The sequence below is a fragment of the Psilocybe cubensis genome, chromosome 8 (genome assembly GCF_017499595.1).
Source record: "Psilocybe cubensis strain MGC-MH-2018 chromosome 8, whole genome shotgun sequence".
Lineage (NCBI taxonomy): Eukaryota > Fungi > Basidiomycota > Agaricomycetes > Agaricales > Agrocybaceae > Psilocybe > Psilocybe cubensis.
In genome coordinates, this window is record NC_063006.1 from 1662201 (window position 1) to 1679015 (window position 16815).

At 45.0% G+C, this 16815-nt stretch overlaps 4 protein-coding genes across 4 annotated transcripts; 1 reads left to right on the forward strand and 3 right to left on the reverse strand.

Annotated features, from left to right (window-relative positions):
• Positions 1 to 6964: 6964 nt before the first annotated feature.
• On the forward strand, positions 6965 to 11394 carry JR316_0009030 (Cystathionine gamma-synthase; the record flags this gene model as incomplete). The annotated part of the gene is made up of 14 exons (XM_047894739.1): positions 6965 to 7109; positions 7166 to 7227; positions 7282 to 7371; positions 7426 to 7564; positions 7628 to 7717; positions 7765 to 8069; positions 8142 to 8192; positions 8251 to 8290; positions 8339 to 8395; positions 8454 to 8558; positions 9322 to 9503; positions 9565 to 10334; positions 10396 to 10752; positions 10830 to 11394. 14 exons carry the CDS (start codon positions 6965 to 6967, stop codon positions 11392 to 11394), a joined length of 2958 nt encoding a protein of 985 aa, XP_047746198.1.
• Positions 11395 to 12112: 718 nt separating this feature from the next.
• On the reverse strand, positions 12113 to 12895 carry JR316_0009031 (uncharacterized protein; the record flags this gene model as incomplete). Its single annotated transcript, XM_047894740.1, has 2 exons — positions 12113 to 12737; positions 12786 to 12895. 2 exons carry the CDS (start codon positions 12893 to 12895, stop codon positions 12113 to 12115), a joined length of 735 nt encoding a protein of 244 aa, XP_047746199.1.
• A 178-nt stretch (positions 12896 to 13073) lies between these two features.
• On the reverse strand, positions 13074 to 13583 carry JR316_0009032 (uncharacterized protein; the record flags this gene model as incomplete). Its single annotated transcript, XM_047894741.1, has 1 exon — positions 13074 to 13583. One exon carries the CDS (start codon positions 13581 to 13583, stop codon positions 13074 to 13076), a length of 510 nt encoding a protein of 169 aa, XP_047746200.1.
• A 720-nt stretch (positions 13584 to 14303) lies between these two features.
• On the reverse strand, positions 14304 to 15530 carry JR316_0009033 (uncharacterized protein; the record flags this gene model as incomplete). The annotated part of the gene is made up of 4 exons (XM_047894742.1): positions 14304 to 14666; positions 14721 to 14850; positions 14912 to 15304; positions 15358 to 15530. The coding sequence occupies 4 exons, from the start codon at positions 15528 to 15530 to the stop codon at positions 14304 to 14306; spliced, it is 1059 nt and encodes a 352-aa protein (XP_047746201.1).
• Positions 15531 to 16815: the final 1285 nt, after the last annotated feature.

A 16815-nucleotide genomic window follows, 5' to 3' on the forward strand; every position in this document is an offset into this window, starting at 1 on the left:
TTGGGCTCGTTTGCTTTTGCTCTTATATATTCGCACATGTCCCTCAATGATTTGTCGTTTATTGTGCCTTCCATATGCTCCAGAACAGTGGTAACTATAGCATCAAATTTTCAAGATGGTTACGATTTGCCGAACCAGTTGGCATCACCTGCTGATATAGGATTATCTGAGTCGTAAGTACTATATACCAGTGTCCTCACTCTCCTATCCATGCCCCTCGTTCTTTATCATCTCAACGCTGGGTACACAGATAAAATGTCTTGTACGAGCTGCAACTAACAATTTGAACTTTGTAGATCATAATTCAGTCCTGCACTCATTGTCGAAACAACCGGTCGTCCCCGAAAACAAAAGGTGGTCTATAAAAATCTCAGTTATGTCACCTTTATGTTATTGTGTTACCCTAGAGTAGTTGCCATTTGCCGGTGTGAGCTCATGGTGAAGGCGGCCGTAGTACAATGAGGTTCCACATAACGCCTTTGAATTCAATGTCCTGGTAAACTTAGATCTCCATAGGAGTTGAGAGTGACCCAGGTCCGTGGAAACGGTAATGTAATAATGATTTCTATCGATCTGGAGGTTACCACCGATCCCACATCAATCCCTAGCGACTGGTACACACCTGTACACACTTCAATTTGTTGCAGCACTGTGCTAGTGGCTGATTGGCTCGTTCCTGAAGCATGTGGTGCGGGAATTCGAAGCTGACCTTGACGACGACCTCAGTATGTAGGTCAGATAAGATTAGATGAGATTACATAGGGCGCTGACGTCATAATCAAAGGCTGTGCACATGAAAGGCTCTGGAGCACCAAGACTTTTGCTCGACCTGAGCCAATTCGTGAATTAAAACGGCTTTCTTCATTCCTCTCATCGTAATCAAATGCCTTTCGGTTTTCAGTAAGTAATCAGTGATTTTTTCGGCCTTTCCAGCTTAATTATCTTCCAAAAAGTCTTCAAGGGCCACGCATTACTCGTATGTTTCAATTATCCTAAATTCTCCAAACATTTCCTTGGTTGTAACACCTCGAATAATAGATACCAGAAAACGCCGTGCAATTATTCCAGGGTAAATTTACAATCTTCTCTCTCGTGGAGTTGTATTTTGATTTTGGGCATAGGTTTCTCTACGTCACATTCCATGGCGTCAAACCGAAGTTCTCTCTTCAACTAGGGCGCCACGTTCATGTGAATTAAAAGTCTGTCTCAACTATCTCGAAAGAGATTCACACTTGCCAATTTTCCGGGAAGAACTTCGACACAGAAGTTCTTGATTATTTCTGTCATGATTTCAACACTTCGACCATGTTTGCGGCATCGCAACCACTATCCGAACAATTTTTGCTATAATTATACCACATCCTTCCGTGGGCTGAATTAGATATTTTCAGTTGGCGTTTTGCTTGCATCATTGACCATTTAGACTGTTCCAAGCCTGAAGGGCAAATCAATTACGAGATTTTTTCTGATTTCGTGCGTCAATATACCTTGAAGCCACTGATTCATGTTTGTACCATCCGTGCCTGTACTGAAGACATCTTCACATGAAAAAGACGTGTGGTCGGGCCATAATCAATTGAATTGGCGATAAACTAAAGCTTTTGCGCTCTTCCCACGCCCCTTCTAGCGGGCACGCACCGCACAACGGCATGGTAGAGACTCAAGACACTATCATCTGCTGTAAAGGGACGAAGTTCTAGCTTTCGGTGTCTTGCTTTGTATACCATAAGGCGAGTCACTTGCAGCACATGGTTCTAGACAGATACGAGGCTGAATCTGTTCGACTGTGTATACCATGTATCCAGCACCTCCAGGAAAACAAAGGCGAATCGAAGAATGTGGCGATTTTTAGCTGGCAACGATGATTCAGCGGAGCTCTTAGAAGCGTTAAATCACCGAATCGACATTTGAATGGAGGCATGAGTCTCCCTGACTTGTACGTTGTTGGCCCACCGGAGCGTGTCGTGCATAATTGCCCTGGAATGTTCAAGTGCGGTTCCGAAACATCTTCGAAAAAACATCACATCCGAAAAATCCTAATGTGCTTCGCAATCCATACAGCCACCATCTAACGGTGAAATCATTCCCAGAATGAACAACGCCTCAGTCTCTTTGCTTGAAGACATGACAGTTGCTGGCTGCTGGCGATCGGATGAGCGCAAAAACAGCGTTTTTGTCTAACGGCAAGAAGCAAGAAATCTGATTCAGTTGGTTGCCAGCGAGATATCGGAGTCCTATTGAGGCGCCGCAACTCCTAGCGAACCGTAGTTATAGAACTGTGCAGGATGGCCGAGAATGACCAGACGCAAGGGAACGTCTAATATGGAACATTAGTGTAAGTAGAAAACTTTCGTCGTCAGAATATCTATTCGTGCAAATAATGCACATCCGAACTCACGATATCTTGATAGATATTCCTTAAGATGTGGTGGCACTGTCTCGGCAAAGAGCTAGCTTTCACAGATGGCATACCCGAATTGCGTGGTCTTCACTCTGCTGTTCTGCAACCTCCTTCACAGCCTAGCTCAACTCGTTCAAGGCCAAACGGGAAAACGGCGTTTCCAGGAAAAATCTCGGTAGCCAGAAACAAGACTGGCATCGTAACCTACATATTTCTCATAGTGAATGACGGTGAACTTGCGCTTTCCCAACTCACCTTTTAATAGTCCAAGTAAGTGCAGAAATTATCACAGGCGCTTTACAAAAGTAGCGCGGTCTAAAATACGCCCTGTTTCCATGCATGCCTCAAATTTCCCCCAGCTGGCTATGTAACCTAATTTCCTAACGAAGAAGAGGTGATAAGAGTGGCGCAAGAATTCAGTGCGTTCATATTTTACCGATAAATCGAGTTAGCTTTCTTTCTTATGTGATTCCTTCTCACTTACTCAGTCATCTGCTGACAGGTGTAACCTTCATACTGAAAACCTCGGGAGAACCGACTTACCTACAGGCCTATTTCTCTACTTTACACACAGACGTCGCCGGCTCGCTTCTTATGCCACTTGGAGTTGAATGGTAGTCTGTATTGAAAATCGAGAAGGTGATGAGAACGACAAGATGTACGTTTACGCCAGGGGCCAAGCCGAAATCTGCATTGGCAAGAACCTCAACACTCCATCCTACACGTGATTTCACTTGTGAAGAAACAATTCGAATTTGATTGAAATTGTCTTTAGGCCATCGATATGATCAAATTTCCGACGTATTAATTACAGGACTTTCTCACCTCCCTTCAGTTAATGTCGCCCTCTAGTCTGTTTCCCTTCAACGCCCTTCCAGTTGAACTTCAACGAGAAATTTTTCTTGTGGCAGCAGCAGCAGATCCGAGCCATGCTCGCCAACTCGTCCTCGTCGCAAAGCGGATGAATTCATGGTGAGGTCATAAAATAGTCATTTGACGTGTCCGAGTTACTGACTGGGTAGCCACCGACTCATAGGGTCCAGCCATGCATTTATAACATGGTCGCGCTGGGCTCAGTAGATACTGCCCTTTTTTTGCGAACGATGGACTCAATGCGGTCGAGTTTTTTTGCCACTCATGTCAAGAAACTCTGTCTATCTGTTTCAGTTCGAGCAACAGACGCGGAGCGGATTATACGAGTCTGTACAGGCCTGTTCGATTTGGCATTCTGGGTGGACTACCTTGCCACATTTCCCAATCGCCCATTGTCGCCCATTCTGTGTTCACTGCCTCTACGCAGGCTATCCATTGAGTACAAGCATTTTATCTCTCTAATCTCGGAGCCAGAGGTACACCTTCGGTGGTACAATACACTCACTCACCTCGACATCATATTTTGGAGACGTCGGTCTGCCCAGAATATTCCACATTTAGAAAGGTTTCCTCGCCTAACACATTTGTCCCTGCGACTTCGACATGACAGTCCTAGTGAAAACACTTTAACTGCGATGCTATCTGCCTATAGGCACATCAAGTTTTTTATCATTTTGGACAATACCGAAGCATCAGACGGCGAAGAATTCGTGTGGCCGACGAATCCCAGGGTAGTCTATATCCCCTATCCTCTGAATGTCGTTAAGGAATGGGAATCTCAAGCGAGAGATGAACCTAACTGCCTTTGGTCGAGAGCAGAAGAGCTAGCGCGGACATATACAGTGGAACTCGAACGTCAGTGATCTTGGTTCAAGATGTTCTGTATATCACAACTGAAGCAATCCATTCTCAGGATCTTCTGCGTCTGCTATCCGGCATCAATGTGGATGCCTGTGATCTGTAAGTCAGACAAGCCGTGGCAAAGGCAGCTTACGGGTTCAAATATTCACAACCTCCCTTCCCTTCCCATCATCGAACAACGAGATTTAGACTGGCGGACCGAGTTCCGCACCCAAGTAAAATCATGATTATGGCATGCGTTGCCTTAAAAACGTTTTCATCACTCGACACAAGTTTTTATACAAGTGGTAGAGTTCCTGTTTAATTTTTCATTCACATCATGGAAGTTGGATGAGAGGATATTTTTACCCCGCAATTTAGGTGCTCAAATGGAGCTGAACCTTGGCGATGTTCTCGCATCTACCATGCATCGATGGTTCTGCCGTGCAGGATAATCCATGCTGAGGAGGCTAGCCAGCGCGAGCGAACGGCGGTCTGGCTAAATTTACTCACACGACCGATGACCTCGAGGCCTCGTAGGACCGAACCTAAGATTCGTGTGAGTAAAAATCAGAGTCTTGACATCAATGGGTCACTTTTCCAGTTATCCTAATGAATTACACATTTTTTAGGTTTGGATTTGCTCCAATGAATGACCTCCCGTTGATGTGAGTCTTGACAGTCAAGATCGAGGATACTAGTAGTGTACGCGAAGTTAAGCGAGATATATGTAATACGTACATCTCTTGGTCACTCATATGTACAAGGATATACTTCTTGGATCATATATTCTAAATCGAAACTTTATTCAAAAGTTTGAAGCTCCTCGGAGCGACCACGCAACACAAGTCGTACCGTCCTAAGGGGAAAACGGTGGAAATCAACTTTATTTCAATGTGCCAGTCAAATGCTGAGAGGTCCGAGATTATTGATGACCACCAACGATTACTTACGCCAATATTTGAAGTTTCGGGCTTTGAACTGAACTAGAAGTAGAGTGTTGAAGAACTTTTAATTAATATGGAACCGAAATATAACTCTTGGCAAGAACCCCCTTCGTCGAGCGATGTATCGCGCACAACGTACAACTCGATCAAATAGATCACACTCATACTGAGTCATACATGACAGATTAAAGATATGATTTGGGAGATAATAGTCCGTCTTGATCAAGTGTGTTTCTTTGCTATCTCAGCATATCGCTCCTCCCAACCGTCTTGGGTTGGTATTGATTGAATTAGCCAGTTCATGCGTCGACTAAACTTCTCCAAGTCGCGGCCATTGTAGTAGTTGTGACCGCCCTTGGGGAATAAGATGAATTTGTTTTGGTCATCGTTATTATCAGATTCGACTCGGAACAAAGCGTGCTCCGCCTCCGTGGAAGGTGTTCTGTATAGTTTCCCACCAACTAGGTAAAAGGGTTCCTGGCAGAAATGACGATAACCAAAACGTGTGGGTGGGAGGGCAGGAACACCTATGCATAGAACACGAATCAGATAGTTAATATACCGAGGTTACAAGAGGGAGCTCACCATCGTTATACCCTTTAACAACATATTCAGTAAAGGCGTCATTACCCTCTCTTTTCCGAAAAGCGGCGACCAGTTCACGATAATAATCCACAAGTCTGGCGTCGCCTGCTCTCGGACAACCGAAGACCGCTATCTTCAGACGTAGCCGAGGCACCAAGTATTCGTCGTGTGCGAGTAGTTCAATGCCCAGCAAATAGCATATACTCCCACCCATACTGTGCCCAGTTAGTACTAATTCAGCGGGGGAATGAGAGGTGATGCCTTGACGAATTAAATCTAAAACAATCGACCGTATGCCTTGGTATAATGCCCAGAAGCCACTGTGGACCGAGCCTCGTTTAGATGGATGTGAGGTTTTCAGGACGCGTAAATCTTGAAAAGCATGCTTTATGGACGATGTCCCAGATACGGCCACCAATAATTGCTTTGTGGAAGGCCGATAAATTACATTGACAGGAAGATCCGCAAAGGTCCCTCGGAATGAGCTTAGTAGTTTAACATCGCCGAGAGCGTTGTGGTACTCCAGAGGATACCCCGGTTGCCTGAGCTTTTCATAATTATCAAGGATGAATTCAGTGGGAACCAAATTATATGCAATTTCCGCAAACTCCCCTTCGTCGTGGTTTTCGAGTCAACAATGACGCATACAGGTGATGAAGAAAGATTGCTCACCCAATTCCGCCAGTTCTAGATACAGGCTCTCGGGCGCAAGGTCTGCTTCCGTGAGAGTGTACGACGAATATGTTGCAACTATTTTTGATATCCAGCGAAAGTTTTCTGCTTTCTCCGACGCATACATTCGACGTTGTTCTTCCGTCAGGTTATATGATGTCAAAGAAAACATAGCTAAGGCTTTCTTGGCCGACCACACAGAAGGAGATTTGAAGTATCTGGATGCGTTCAACTTCAAGGCGAGAGCTGCGGTTTCATCACTGTTCAGAATGCTGATATGGTTGTATCTCCAATCGGTTCTGGACAGCTAGAATTGAAAATACACGCATGACAAAAGGCAATGAGCCGAGAACCTTCCGATTCCAATTGCCCACTCTTCGCTATATAAACCAAATAGTTTTACAGGTGCGCATCGAGGAGATAGAGCTTGGCGGACAATGGTGTTGGAGGAAAGACTTAAAGCTTCTCAAAATAGTGGGACAGTGGTCACGTTGTCGGTCCAGTTATGATGGACCTGGCGGGGCCTATGATCATGGAGCCAGGACTAACGCGATCTAGAGCCTTCTTCTCAACTTCCATGAGCTCTGACAATCGATAGCGACGATAATTTGCCAACAAAGTCGAAATATACACCGGAAATTGATATATGTCGACAAGCAAAAGGCTCTCTCAATCCCTAACCGGCAGTTGGAAGGATGCTTCGACTTACTTTAGTCCTCCGACTTACGTCCCCTCGGCAGATGAGGATATAGAGGAGTGGTTGGCAACTTGGAGAACAGTATTCGCCCGTGGTATGTTTCTATTGCGTCTGATAAAGCAAGCACTCATATTCATGGCTCATACATAGACCTGATTGATTCCAGAATAGTACCTATCGATGCAGAGACAAGTGTAGAAGAAGCTTGTGAAGTGAGTGAACTATGTTTCCGATTAGAAGATATTGTCTTACAAGTATTTATACAGTTATTATTGGCGGAGGACATTCCTTGCCTAGTCGTCAGGGACAGACAGTCTGTACCGAACGTTGGACTGCCCTATCATGGCCTATTCGATGTATGACATGGATTATCGGTCAATTGCGTGTGCAGTTACTGAGCATTTCGTCAGTTTGCTGATGTTAACGCCTTCCTGACTTTGGCTGCTACCAGGCATACCCTCTTGCCTGAAGACCTTCGTGAAAATCCGCGCATAAACGATATTGTAACAGCAGCCAAAGCTGGTCGGGTTCCGGTTCATCTTGTCAGCAGTATGTGTCTCTTCTACTTTATAAGTCTTTATGTAAGCTCAGAATTGTGTATACACTATATAGATCTCTCTCAAAAGAATCCGATTGAGATACTTCCCAACAATGCCACAATCTTGTCTTTGTTAGAGGTGTTTTCTAGGGGAGCGCACAGAAGTATGTATATTGATATCATTTGGAACCAGGCTAACAATGCATCCCAGCTTTAATAAGGTCGTCTATGAACCCGGATGAATTCGTCGGCATGGTCTCAGATCGTAGACTCTTATCTTGGTTTGATTCTTATGCTCGCGAAACACCATCGTTTCAGAAGTACCTCTCCAACCCTCTCCAGTCTCTTTCCCTCCCTTCCCTTAATCTAAATGCTGCAATAGTTGCATCAAAGTCGTCAGCTACTATCTTGGATGCAATGAAACTCATGAGCGAGCAAGGTGTCAGCAGCATTGCAATTACCGAAGAACAGCGGGGAATCTTGCTGAGCGCTGTCAGTGTTACCGATATAGGAAAGGTAAGAAATTTCTCTTAACTTATATAACGATAGCCCTTGTTGAAGATATTGCAGTTTGTCGTCCCATCCCAGAGTAACCAGGTTTTGGCAACACCTCTGCACCACTTTATTGCTCAGATCAAGGTTCGCCTCACAAACCAACGAATGTTACATATGTGCTCAACAAATAAATTGCCTCAAGGAAATTGATGGTTCAACAGATGGTGCTGACAGATACCCAGGTAAATGAACACCTTATTTTCTTTGCCAAGGTATTGAAGTCGATATAGTTTATTCCGTGTTCCCGTCCAGTGTACTATCCTACACAATAGAGAAGCTATTGGCTAGTGAGTATTTATCTTTCACTAGTATAGTCCATTCCTAACAAGTGTGCTTCTTTGATAGCTAATGCCCATCGCCTTTTTGTGACAAGAGAATCTGGGCTAGCTTCCCCGACACTATCACCATCCTCTCAAGGCAATTTGACAGGGATTGTATCGATAGTCGACAGTATGTTCAGTCAATTACTCCTCCGCCGATGCTGACGTTATTTCCTCGGCAGTTTTGTCTCTGTTTGCACGAGTTGCAAAGATAGAGAATATTGATCCTACACAGATGCAGCGTCACCGGCGTGCTTCCTCTGCTTCGTCGTCAATTTCTGACAGAGATTTGTTCAATCGATCAAGGTCGAATAGCCGGACCAGCATCAGGAAAAGCCCTGCTGTTCTCGCTTCAAGTCCGCCCAATAGCAATAGCGGGATTTCCGTTCTCGATCTGCTGGATAGCTCCAGAAGTCCGGTAAACGTGCCGGTGCTGGATTCCCTCGCGCTGCAGCGCAAAAGCAGTCGGCGTAGCATTCCAGTACCAGTGAAGAAGGAATCTATTGGTTAATCGCATAATGAATGATGTTTCTGGGGTACGTTTCTGTAAGTTCTAAGCACATTAATACTGGATTTTATGCACACAACATGTCTGGTGAATCTGTATTTGTTTTATCGTGTACTCGTACAATAGATGGACAATGTAGTAATATCTATGTTTCCTCTGACTCGACCGATCTATGTAAAAAGGAATCGCCTGACATGATTGGCTGGTTCATAAAGCACCCGGCCGATTATACTTCGCGGCCGATGGTCCGATGCCCCAGAAGGTGGACTCTTTCGTATACAATGACTACCCTTTCGCTTCATTTCATTCATATCCTCACTTTTATCCCCTCTCTTTTTTATTTTCTTTTCCTTTATCTCGCTCATAGTCCTTATACAAAAATCAGTAAAAATGTGTGATATCAATCACGCTGTTGGGTTGTCTGTTCCACCACATACCCCTCATGCAATCTCGGTCTCTTTGCCGACTTGGCGCGACAATGTTGGCTACGAAGAAGGGGAAAAACGTGTAGTGGATAGCATGGTGACAGGATACCCAAGGTTCTTCATCCACCTGAGCATACAGAAGGTGAACTAGATGTCGTTTTTATCTTTAGGGGCAAAGATTGACGTGACCTCCAATTTGGTAGCTCGCTGCGATCTGCGAACGCAAGTATGCGGTCGGGAACGAGGCCTGCATGCTATTTGCTACACAGAAGATCGCAGACTTGTGTCGCTCGTATATTCATCAGAGATCTGCCGCCCTTGGTACTCCAGTGAACGCTCGACTGGTTAACTTGTTCATATGTCCGCCAGACGAGGGGCATGCCAACATCGACAAGGCGAGTATCGGCGGTTCTTGTGTGGATTTGAATATCGTTTTGTTCCCAAGGGAGTCTTTCTCTGTGGCCAAAGAATTCTGGCAACATACTGGATTGGGGATTTCAAGCCGTCTTGCAGAGAAATGTCTATCTCTGTTGCCGAACTCTACCTCAAACTCTCAGCCCCTTGGTGGCCCAACGGCGAAGCGAATTCCCGCTAAGGGGCATAACAGACACTACTCCGCCAGCAAGACCTCTACCTCGTTCGTCAAATCCAAAGACATATCCTCTTCAACAGCCACCGATGACTCAAACCCCGATTCCCTCTTTATCGAGGAACGGTATGGACGAAACCTTCCTTTGGAAGCCGCCGCCTTTGCCAAGCGTGCACTCCGATTAAGAGTAGCTGGTACCATTAGAGAAGGAGCGACTACCCCTACATGCTCCGCGAAGGACTTCGAGATTGGGCCTAGTACGCGAGGTATCGCAGACGTCGCTGCCGACGATGTCTACTTGCAGCCCAGTGGCATGACTGCCATCTGGATGGCTCATCATATGGCACTCTCTATCCGACCTGCTGCTAAGAGTGTTTGTTTCGGGTGCGCGAACAATATGTGCTAAGATGTGTCGTAGCAGCTAACCCATATCTTATTCTCGTAGATTCCCGTATACTGATACCCTGAAAATCCTTCAAAAGTGGGGTCCTGGATGCCATTTTCTGGGCTTCGGTATCGACAGTGATATCGATGAGCTCGAAAAAATCTTAGAGGCTGAACAGAAACTCGATCCTACGAAACCGCCTATTCTCGCCCTCTTTACTGAATTCCCTTCAAATCCTCTTTTACGATCTGCCAATTTACCCCGTCTTCGTGCCTTGGCCGATAAATACGACTTCCTCATTGTTATCGACGAGACTATTGGAAATTTCGTGAACGTAGAAGTTTTACCTTTTGCCGATATTCTTGTTAGCAGCTTGACGAAGGTGTTCAGCGGAGCTTCCAACGTTATGGGCGGGAGGTATGTTCATCATCGTCATTAATCTGTCCACAATAGCTCACTGGGGTTCTGTGACCCAGCCTTATTATTAACCCCAGAGGGGCCCATTACGCTGCCTTGAAAGACTGGCTCAAAGATAACTATGAAGATATCTACTTCGGTGAAGATGCCATCTACATGGAACGCAACTCGCGTGATTTCAAACGTCGCATCCGCGTCATCGACGCCAACGCCGAAGCCGTGTGCGACTTTCTCCATTCCCGGTCTTTGGCTGGAGGAGCTTCTTCTGCGGCCATTAAAAAAGTATACTATCCCAAGTATATCACGAGGGAGAACTACGATAAATGCCGCATCAAGACAGTCGATCCTGTCGATGGCAAAGTTGGTGGATTTGGTGGCTTGTTCTCGTTAACATTTACGTCGCTCGCTGCGTCCGAAGCGTTCTTTGACGCTTTGCCGTGTTACAAGGGTCCCAGCCTCGGAACCAACTTCACTCTGGCCTGCCCCTTTACTATCCTCGCGCATTTTGGAGAACTGGATTGGGCAGCCAAGTATGGCGTAGAACAGGGTTTGGTTAGGATCAGTGTTGGTATGGAGGACACTGACACATTGCTGAAGTCCTTCGAAAAGGCTCTGTCTGCTGCTGAGAGTGTCACTGCGTGACCATGCTTTTTTTCCTTTTCCTGTTCTTTTGTTTCTCTCGTTTTCTAGGGACGCTAACTGTTTGGCTTTCATCACATTGCATCATCCTCCAACAGGACACTCACATTTACCTTTGTATCCAATACCTTGTATCCAACTACAACACCTCTTGTATCAACGCACATCCATATCTAGATTCGATTATATGCCCATATTGTTACCATGCTAGTGCTTTATCTCCCTGTCTGCGTGCGAATAATCAACCCTCGCGCCTTGATTCGTCGATGATCTTGAAGAGGGGCATTGCAGCCCCAGCCAACGTAGGTTCCTTCCGACCCATTATCAAGTTTTCTTGAATATCCCGCTGCCACTGCCATCATTGAGCATAATTTCACCTCATCTACTTTGCGAGTGGTCGGCCTATATCGTCGAGGAATAATCAAGCATGCAGCTTCAGAAACGATGAACTACTGACATAGCCTATGGAGCTCCGGCCTCCCCGATCATTCCCACCGATGTTAGTTAGAGGTACGAATGTCAGGTTGGGATAGCAATACATGACGATTACTGAGGATCTGTATCATCTACCCGAATGGCCTACAGCTTTAGTTGAATGCCTGTCAAGGGTCGACCGGGATGTATCTAACCAAACGTAAATTCTGGTAGACGAGTTCTATAAAACGAGGCTATATGACAGAATCCAGAACTTGATATGAAATAGGAGGCTTACAACTACATCTTACATGTAAGGTGCTACAAAGTCCACTACACGGATTGTATCAATCGGTGAAGCATAGCACATACGTCCAGAGACTGGACATAACGTCATCAAGAAGCGATCGACAGGTGACGTTTCGTGCCAGCCCATTGAATGCTGTAGGGGACGCCTAGGTGCAGAAGAAATTTTGGACCACTGAAACGGGGTGGCCACTATGTTGACCCCCCGATCAGAACTCCAATACATGAAGGTATGTTCATTTGAGATTCGGTATTCCTCAAGATAGCCATCGTCGGAAGGTAGTTTGAATTCTCCCACTTCATGCACACAGATCTGCTGCTCCCCTTTAGCAAGCATATTTGTAGCTGAAGGTAAATCCAGTCGATAGCGGGAGACCTCCACGCTCTCCTCGCTGAAAGAGAAAATGATGTCGATTTCAAAAGGTTGGTTAAACCCGTTATACCATTCGTCGAGAATCTCGACGTTGTACCCAGAACTAGGTACACCATGACGCAGATCAAGCGATAACCTTTTGAGGGGTTCCAAATCTTGAATGACCTCCGCTTCGACGCTTCCACAAGGATGTAACTGTGGGATGGCCCAAACGAATATAGAATTGCTGTTGCATAGGACAACAAATTCATCCCTAAGAGTAACCTCAATTGAGCTGTCAGGATTACTTGTATAAAATTACAGTAGAATATGGACACGGACCCTATCAAAGTTTCCAGATAGAGGGACAGTCCATGAAGCTTTGGTATCCGACACGAAATCCCACACACAGATACTATTGTTGACAATCATGGCTAATTTATTGGCGGATAATGAGTAAGGCTGGTGGTTGCGGTCATCAAGTATAATTGTATGTGTCGCAATTTTGTGAAAAGAAGAATTAGGATGTGTTGGAAATATTTCATAGATTACAATACTTCGATTCCTGTTGGACTTGAGCATCGGCAGACGAAGGAAGACACTGCGATTCCTATGAATATAACACCCACCATCGATTGTCAATGTGCCAGGCATCTGAGTAAGATAGGAAAAGGATGCCCTGGTTATCAGGTGTCAGATGACAGGGATGAGGCCCTCCAAAAGGTGCCTCGTCGAGAATTGCTATGGGGTAACACTGGGATAAATCTTTATACATCCCAGGGGTCCCAAGGTCCCAAAGCATTACGGTTGGCACATTGATACTGACCCTGTGCTCTGATAACAAGAACCGACCTCCCGGAATGAGATATAGCTGAGTCACTTCTTCTAAATCAGGCACACGTTGGTGCAAATTCCAAAGATCGATACAATGACGGCCAAAGGTCTTCAATGGCCCTCCAGAACCATGACTTCTAAGGAGATTGTTGAGAAACGTTGAAGGGGATGCAGTGGCATGCTCGAAATCCTTCAGGTGCATAGTATCCACTGAGTAGGTTGTTGGTAGAACAGTGTTCTCAAGGCACATAGCTCGAAATCTATCTTTCCATAGAGACAGACACATAGAGGCAGCGTAGAAAGAAGAGCAAACCTAGATCAGCCCATCAGTAATACAGCAACCATCATGTTAAAGAGTTCGACTTGCCGGTCGGAACCCTATTATTATATCTTGTGGGGGCAAGAAGGCTAGGATTTCCAATAAAACATCCAATGGAAAATGCGACATTCGTCGCATTGTGTTAGTATATCGAAACTCCAACAAGTCGGTATCTATCCTGCCAGACACACCCAACCTCTGAGTAAAAAATGTAGATGGTAGAGACTCTTCAAGAATTGGTCACAATACGGCAATAGTTCGGCTGTGGTTGAGTGGGTTTACCGTTTTGAAAAGTTCAATTATTTTTGAAACTGAGTTGCTGTAGACGCTCTGTATCCTCAAGCAATGTCGACGATAAAACTCCGCGAAAGATGTATGTAGTAGCGGCAAGAAGAGTGAAAACACGGACAATAATCGGAGTTCAAAAATTCTTGAAAGAAATTAAGTCACGTGCGGTCGCGCCGGCACGCCCCTATTCATATTCAACCCCTATTTCCATTTGGCCAAATCGCAATAAAAATTTGAACTTTAATCTTAACCAATATTATTATAGCAAAGATATATTATAGCAGGATATTAGGAGGAACTCCGATGACAGTGCTTTCTATGCGATGTTGATACCCGAATACTAGGTAAAAATAAATATAACCCACTCGTTGAAGCCGCATGGCTACTATCCAGCGCAAACTAAACCGCCACCCGAACCTCGCTTGTTGTATTCTTTGTCTTCTCTTGGAGGGGTATCTCATCATGAGCATCTCCAGATAACCCAGATTTTTTATTTCTCTCATGTTCCCTCTTCGCCTGTTGTGTCTTCCACTTTTCCACTTGGGCCGGTGTCATGTCTCTCCATCTGAAATCACCCCACATTCCTGTGCCAAGCAACTTTCGGATGTTGGGAATTAGTAGTGTGGTGATGGCTACCCACTCAGGAAGGACATGGAAAATATAAAATGTAGCTTTAGCCGCACTGTCATTCAACGGGTTTGGATCAGAAAGAGAAGTCGTTTTAAAATGCATTATCGATAGACGATAAACAGCGACCACCGCCTAGATTGTGATGTGAGAGACATTCCATACATAAATTGAATAGCAAGAACTTACCATCAAACCGGACACGGAAAACACGACCCCGGTTGCGCGCTTGCTGTTTTTTGGAAACCTCTTCAAGCTCCACACAGCAGTGAACATAATCAAAAGACACAACCCAAGGGTGACCCCTGAGCTCACAAATCTATGATTTTATAGTCAGTCATGTCTAATTCCTAGTAGTTCTGTTTGAATAATCAACATACCGAAGAGATGCTGTCCTGTTAGCGGTATCTTGGTTGTGAAAGCCTTTACGATAAACTGAGTTGGCAATGATGCCAGGGACTAAGGCAGCAAAAAAGGCCAATGACATATATCCCATCAAGGCACGTAAGAGCCCCCGTAGCTTTGGCTCATCTGGTACTCCAGGAGGTGGAGGAGAGTAGATCCCTCCCTTTGTCATAGCTGCTGGAGATTGGAAGTACGTGTCGGACCCGTATGTTGGGTTCACAAGCATACACCGAAGTAAGTTAACCAGGTCTTGAGCTATTCCCAGATAGCCCATTCCAAAGCTGACTTGCATGTAAGTTGCGAGTCCAGGCGAAAGGCGCCTGTGGTCATTGCGGGACTGAGATGCTCGTAATGCAAATATAACAACTCTAAAATTGTATTAGTTTCAAGTATCCAACCACGTTATATCCCTTAAACATGCCTTTCGATGGAGAATGTCACGGTTTGCATCAAAAGAATGGTTCGTGACCTTCTATCAAACATGCGATAGAGCATCAGAGGTACAAGAGCAGCATAGAGCACGGCAAATAAGATCGACGGCGCGAAGTCGTCCGCATAGGCTGTTCCACCCACGGGCGCTGGAAAGTTTACCATCGAGTGTTGGCAACTCTAAGTTGGGGATGTGAAAACTCGCCGTCCGCCTGAGCTTCACAAGAGAGTGTGGTGGAGGTTTTTGGGGGGGTGAAGTTTACCTATATATATATATATATATCGAGTCTGATTGGCGGTGCAAATCCTATTAGATGTGTATCTGTGTAGCGGCTCGATAAAGTCTGACTCCGACGCAGCAGTGGGATTGTTTCTTCCACACAAAAAGGGCTGGCCAAAATAAGGATGTACTATCGCAGTTGAAAGTTTCATAGGTCCCATGACTTCCGCAATGATATATTATCTCGTCTGGCATTTGCTTGACGAAGTCAAAAAGTTCATTTGACCAGTGCTATGTGCCGAAGGTGAAGTTATTTTATTGACACAGCCTACTACCAGATGCTTGTCACCTTAGTTCCAGCTGGTTGAAACGTTTTACCCTTCAGAGCGAGATTGTCGGGATTTGTGATTCTAAGTCTGACGATATGCCAATATGGTTTTGTAAAGTGTAAATAAGCAACAGAAAACATGTAAACAGGTAGTAATTGGGCGGATCTTGCCGACTCGTCACGCAATTCAAACGCATGCCTTGTATCGAGCACACGTTCTATCTCACTGGCACTTCGGTGGCTTGTTAATAGTAATACTTAATAGGATTCACAACTAGTAGTATTTACTCGTAAGGTTCTAACTGTAGCCTGGTAGGTATGGCAACGCTGTCTAAACTGCGATTGTCAGGCAGCACTGCATTGCGGAAAGTCTGTTATATTTAACAACATGTCAAAGTAAACCAGAAAAAGACACAAACGACATTAGAAAACATGAAGAAATTTGTGAATATTGAGCGGTGTGCATCCGAAGGAAGCCTCATGGCCTGAGATAACCACCGATATCATGGACAGGCAGCATATGTAGATTTCGCCGAAATTATACAGGACAATTAGTTTGTTATGGCCATGGTCTTTTTACGCGTCTAGAGTATCTTTGTCATTTACGTTGTCAAAGATGTGCGCATATGCGCCATGGTTCTGATAGGGCGAGCATAACCGCGCTCTTCCAGAATATAGCATAAAAATGACAGGCCCATAATTTCCTTCTCATCGTCACTCACCTGCAATTATTATCCTGTCACCACAAAGTTTGTTTCGTCAAGGAAGAATAATGACAGGTGTTGCAAATACTCATCTATACGTGTGGCTTTGTTCATATAAATACATAAAATTTTTCTGGATGCAAATTGAAAGAACCAAAGCACGCATTCAAATCACTCGCCTTAGCGACTCGGCCATCA